The sequence below is a fragment of the Odocoileus virginianus genome, chromosome 2, assembly GCF_023699985.2.
Source record: "Odocoileus virginianus isolate 20LAN1187 ecotype Illinois chromosome 2, Ovbor_1.2, whole genome shotgun sequence".
In the NCBI taxonomy this organism is placed as follows: Eukaryota; Metazoa; Chordata; class Mammalia; order Artiodactyla; family Cervidae; genus Odocoileus; species Odocoileus virginianus.
Window position 1 is genome coordinate 91,138,598 of NC_069675.1, and position 6,000 is coordinate 91,144,597.

The 6,000-nt window shown below is 51.5% G+C and overlaps 1 protein-coding gene across 1 annotated transcript in view; it reads left to right on the top strand.

Moving 5' to 3' along the window:
- OLFML2A (olfactomedin like 2A) overlaps nucleotides 1-5,468 on the top strand; it is a 28,649-nt gene extending 23,181 nt beyond the window's left edge. Inside the window, exons 7-8 of the mRNA XM_020874171.2 lie at nucleotides 114-299; nucleotides 1,185-5,468. Coding sequence (XP_020729830.2) covers nucleotides 114-299; nucleotides 1,185-1,789 — 791 coding nt within the window. The 3' untranslated portion in view covers nucleotides 1,790-5,468. The remainder of the gene's footprint in view (nucleotides 1-113; nucleotides 300-1,184) is intronic.
- The last annotated feature ends 532 nt before the right edge of the window (nucleotides 5,469-6,000 follow it).

Genomic DNA, 6,000 nt, shown 5'->3' on the forward strand with positions numbered 1-6,000 from the left:
ACAAAATCTCAGAGGGGATTTAAGAAAGACCCAGATAATGTTCCCAGGACTGTTGCTTTGGCTCAGGGCCTGTGGGTGTGTGTATCAAATGCTGCACCCCTCGCTCCCCACAGGCAGAGAGGCGAGCTGTGAGGGCACCCTCCGGGCCGTGGACCCCCCTGTGAGACACCACAGCTACGGGCGCCATGAGGGAGCTTGGATGAAGGACCCTGCTGCCAGGGATGACAGGATCTATGTCACCAATTACTACTACGGAAACAGCCTGGTGGAATTCCGCAACCTGGAGAACTTCAAGCAAGGTGGGGGCCCCCTGAGAGGGGAAGGGGGCAGGTCTGGGGAGCCTAGGGAGGGCTCCCCTGGAGACATGGCCCTTGTTTGCCTTCTGGTTTCCTGTGGTCCAGGCTTCCCCAGCCTGGCCTAGCTCTGAATGGTCAGCCACCCCAAGAAGGGGAGTCTGGGGGCACCCCCTGAGTGGAAACTCTGAGTACTGTTACCCTTGACAGTAAATGACACTCATGAGGGCAAGACCACGTCCATCTTGTTTGCAGCACTCGCTGAGTGCTTATTATGTGCTAATCACCTGTGTGTATCAACTCAAGGTATCTCCATAACTCCACGAGGGAAGGGGTTATCACTCTGTCTTAAAGGTTAGCAGAGCCCCAGGGCTTACAGGAGGTTCAGGTCTGGACAGGGAAGGGCAGAAATTTTGTTATCACATCTGGAACATGATGGGGGGAAAGGGTCAGTTACACATGACCTGCCTTCCAGAAATGCACAATCTGATGTGTGTGGCAAAAGCTTCAAGAAACAATTTGGATATAGTGCTAGAGGGAGGCCTTGGGGCTATGGGAGCCCAGCCTGGAGACCAGGGAAGACTTCCCAGAGGATGTGATGCTGAGGCATTCCCCAGGCAGACAGGATGGGAAATGGCAGTCTAGGCAGCAAGAAGGGCATGGGCAAATGCCCTGGTATCAGCCTGGCCTGTGCTGTCCCACAACTGGTAACCTTGAACCCTCTGAGCCTCCATTTGCTCCCTGGAAAATGGGATAATGTCTTGATGGGGGGAGATAACTGGCCCAGTTCAGGTCCACTGCTCACTCCGTTTCCATTGTTTGCTGGTTCCTGGGCTGAGCTGAGGGTTTTTCCCAGAGGCTCTGGTGTGACCACCCGCCCCCTGCACGCAGGCCGCTGGAGTAACATGTACAAGCTGCCCTACAATTGGATCGGCACGGGCCACGTGGTGTACCAGGGCGCCTTCTATTACAACCGCGCCTTCACCAAGAACATCATCAAGTATGACCTGCGGCAGCGCTTCGTGGCCTCCTGGGCGCTGCTGCCGGACGTGGTATACGAGGACACCACACCCTGGAAGTGGCGCGGCCACTCGGACATCGACTTCGCCGTGGACGAGAGTGGCCTGTGGGTCATTTACCCCGCCGTGGATGACCGTGACGAGGTGCAGTCCGAGGTGATCGTGCTGAGCCGCCTGGACCCCGGCGACCTGTCCGTGCAGCGTGAGACCACGTGGAAGACGCGGCTGCGGCGGAACTCATATGGGAACTGCTTCCTGGTGTGCGGCATCCTGTATGCCGTGGACACATACAACCAGCGGGAGGGCCACGTGGCCTATGCCTTCGATACGCACACAGGCACCGATGCCCGCCTGCAGCTGCCCTTCCTCAATGAGCACGCCTACACCACCCAGATCGACTACAACCCCAAGGAGCGGGTGCTCTACGCCTGGGACAACGGCCACCAGCTCACCTACACCCTCCACTTCGTGGTCTGAGTGGGAACCTGGCCTCACAGGAGAGGAGTGGCCGTGGGCATGGGGGCTCCCCACAGCACTCCTGCAAGAGACTCCCTTAGCAAACACTTATTGGGGGCCAGGCCCAGGGCTAGATGCTAGGTGGGTGGCTTAGCAAGGATCAACCTTCCTTAGCACCCAGTGGAGTAATAATTGCTTCCACCTGCAGAGTACTGTCAAGAGCTTCACGTGCACTAACACGCTTAATCTTGACACCCTTGGAGGTAGAGGCAGTTAAGCCCATTCAACAGATGAGCAGACTGAGGCCTCCATCTGGATCAGGCTAGCCCACTTTACAGATGAGACCTGACCATGCTCTCTCCTACCTCCAACCCTCTTTCCTCTCCCCTGGTTTTTCTTGTCCTCTCAAGTCTGTCTCCCTTCCCAGGGGCTACTTGAAACCTTTGGGATCAACACACTAGTGTTGGGTGGAGGCCGGCTCTGCATGCCATCCCAGGCCCCTGTTCTGACTGAGCTGCTGGTGGCCCAGGGGCTTTGGGCCCTTTGGCTAATGCCCTTGTTCCTTGCCTTTGGCCAGCCCCCCATCCCCACCCGCTGTCTGACCGCATTCCAAACCTCCACAGTCACCCAGCCACTGAGCAGAAACCACACCCCGAGAAAAAAATACCAGCCCCCATTCCAAGACCCCCTCCCTCTGCACTCATTTTTATTTTCTCTTATTCTTCATCAGTGCCGTCATTTGTTTCTGAGGCAGCAGCTGAGAAGGCTGCAGGCAGCTGCCTGCCAGCACAACTCTACCAGAGTGGGGAACTGGGCCAGGCCCTGGGGCTCCCTCTCTACCCAGAAGTGCTGGTTCCAGCCACATACCCAGGCTGTGGGACCTCTCCCCGTTACCTCCCAGAGCCTTTGGGCCTGGGGTCCACTTTATCCTTTCTCTCTGGGCCTTTGAATCCACAACCTATGTGCACTCAGGGATACTCCAGGTCTGCCATGAGCAAGACCCTAAGCCTGAGGCTGGGCAGTACCAGGATGAAACAGGTTTCCTCTTCCTTGGCAGTCCTAACCTGGTCTTTAGATGGGCTGGCCTGGGAGGCTGGGGGGAGGCTGAGATCTGGGCAGCCAGCACAGAGGAGGTTTTGGACCTTCTGGTGGCAGGGAAGACCCAGGGGGTGGAAGCTGGGAGGGAAGGAGAAAGGGGTCTGTGGGTCAGGCTTTTCCTGGCTTAGGAGATATTGAGGCCAGGGTGCCCGGAGTCCAACTTGGGGCTGAAAATGCACAGGTGGGCACCCCTGAGCCTCAGTCCCGGGGAGCCCAGAGGATTAGACCTTCAGGTCTGTCCCTGTCTGCTTTGAACAACATTTTTAGAGCTGAGAGTTCTCCAGCCTGACTTCTTGCATCAACAAAGAAGAAAGGGCTCAGGGCCACTCTGGGAATGGGACACAGCCGACCTCCCTCCAGAACGGCATTGTCCATATCATTTATTCTCCAGGCTTGGAGGCTGCTAGGCCATAGACCACCCAGCACCCAAGCCATCCCAGCACATTTGAGGGGTGTTCACAGCTGATCTCTACACAACCCCGGACCCTGCTCTTTCCTTCAGTCCCCGTGCCCGCTCCCAGGTGTCTGTCTGTGTGAACACCCAGCTGCCATGTTGGGAAATTCAGCTGCATACCCTGGAGTGTAAGGAAATGCATTTTGTACAGAATACACTTCTTTCAGACATTGTCAGGTGACGTTATTTTGTTTAAGCTGTAACTCACCCTTGAAATAAAAGGGAATGGTGACGCCCAGCCGAGCCAGGCCTGACTCATAGTAGCGGACTCATCCAGGTGCCCCCACCCAGCGGAACTCCAAGGGCTGTGCGTACAGACTCTTTGGGGGCTGCAAGTCCCAGCACTTCCCTTGGCCCTGGGTGTGGGTCTTAGAAGACTCAGTGCTTTGTGATATCACAGCCCAACCATGTGAGAAGTGTTCAAGCTCCTCTTTTCCCATTAGTCTTAGAAAAGGGAAAGTTAGAACGGACTGATTTTGAAAAAGGACAAGCAAAATGGTTTTCTCGGGGACAGGATGCTGGTGGCAGCCTCTAAATATTCACTTATCCCCTTCTGCTTTCAGGTCCTTGTATGTGGGTTACATTGTAGGTACAGTTATCTTCCTCATTTTACAGGTAGTCAGACTATCACCCAGAGAAAAGTGGAGGCAGTTAAGTGGAAAGCCAGGTTTCCAAATCAGGTAATATAATGTGAACATCAACAGTGGGCTAAGAGAGTCATGTGCATCTTCACAACAGTGGAAGGTATATACTCTGTGTGCCCATTTTATGGATGGGAAAACTGAGGTGAAGGGACTTACCCAAGAGCAGTTTACTCTGTAGCAGAGTCAGGTTTTCACGGCTGGTTAGTATGTGTTTCTTGTCAATTGTGTATCTCTCTCGCAGCAGCTCCAGAACTAGTGCTCTTTTCTTTTAACCAGTGTAGCCACGTCATGAATTGCATCTGCATAGGAGACCCAAGAAGGAGGTTGGGGTCTGCTTGTAAAGAGCCTTGAATGCCAAACCAAAGAGCGAGTCCCTCCAATCACATTTGGAACGAAGTCAAATATAAAGGAGAGGAAAGGAAATTCTAAGACAATTGGATTTTGTCCTATCGGTGATGGGAGGCAGGGAAGAGCTTTTGTTGTGGATTTACTATGTTTGATGGCAAGTGCTTAAAGAAGGAGAGAACCAGCTTTTCCTGCCGACCTCAGCTGTGAAGGCAAAGAAAGCCATCTCTGGTGTTTCTGAACAACATGATATAGGAAGGGGCTTTGACTGCTACCTTTGATTCCTCGTGAGAGAGTTCTAGGCCTTAATATTTAATTTGCTCTGTCTGGGGAGAAAAGAAGGAGGCCTCTGCCTTGGGAGGCAGCCCTAAAGGTAAGGCTAGGGGGTGGGATGGGGTTTCCTGGGAATGACTTGAGGGCTTCTGAAAGCCGGTTTGTTCTAAAGCATCTTTTCCTCCTTGACAACATTGGAAACCACTCTGGTGACAGGAGGACACAGCCCAGGATGGTTATCAGGGAGCCCTGGGTAAGAGTTGGGAAGTCCTAGGTTCGAATCCAGCTGTGCTTCTCACAGGCTTCACATACGGGCAGGGTAGGGACTGTCAGAGGGGACAGATGTCAACTCCTTTTTATGGCTGAAGACTTGCAGTTCAGTGAAGACACAGGGCAGCTGAGGGCCCAAGCAGTACCCTCCTAGAGCTAGAAGGCACCTTTATCTACAGTATCACCAATCCACCCAGGAACCCCACGGTTGGCATTACTTTTCCCCATTACAGGGGATGAACCTCAAGTTCAAAAAGGTTAAGCAACCTGCTCAGGGTCACGAATCTAACAAGAAGTAGAGTCAAGAGTTGAACCAGGTCTGTTTTTACACCAAAGCCCAAAACTAACTGTTGTTAAGAATTTTGTAACCAGTCAGTTTTCTTCTTTGCTTTGGCTACTGGGAAGCTTAAAGTTGAACTTGAGATTATTTTTAACAGTCATTGTAACTGAGTCTCCTACTGGACTCTGGCTTCATTCTAGCTTTCTGCTTTTGCCTTTACCCTGATCTCTTTATTGTATTGTATTTTATCTATTTTTGTAAATTGCCACAGTATCTTTTTTTGCACCAAGGTGGACGAAACTGAAATAAATACATGATCAAAAGTTTGATTTAGAAGTCTTGATTCAATGTTATGATCTGCATCCTTACCATAACACAGACATTTCATAACTTTTAAACAATACTTAGTTTGTTATAAGAATTGGCCTTGTTGCTAGAAACTGATCTGGAAAATGAACTAAGTCACAAGAACCCAAGTCAGGCTGAAAACCAGGCCCCTCCCAGGGTAGAGGAGAAACAAGCCATTCCCAAAGGTACAGACACCACCTTGCAGCCCCACCTTTAGCTGCACAGAGAGAGCATCCCAGATCAGGGGACCTGGGGCTGAAGGGAAGGTAAGAACAAAAAGAATTGTTTTCCTGGGAAAAGACAGTATGTGAAATCGGGGAGGGGGCCTTGAGCATCACTAACTGATGTTTCTCAAACCTCGTTCATGCATGTGACTTTTGTCTCATTTCCCTTTACCATCTTCAGTATGCTTTGTTATCTCTTTTTTCGATCATTTCATTCTTTTTACTAATTTTATTTCAAAGGGAAGCTTTATAAGCTGTTAGCAAAAATGAGAACAAAAAAACTTTAAAAAATTTTT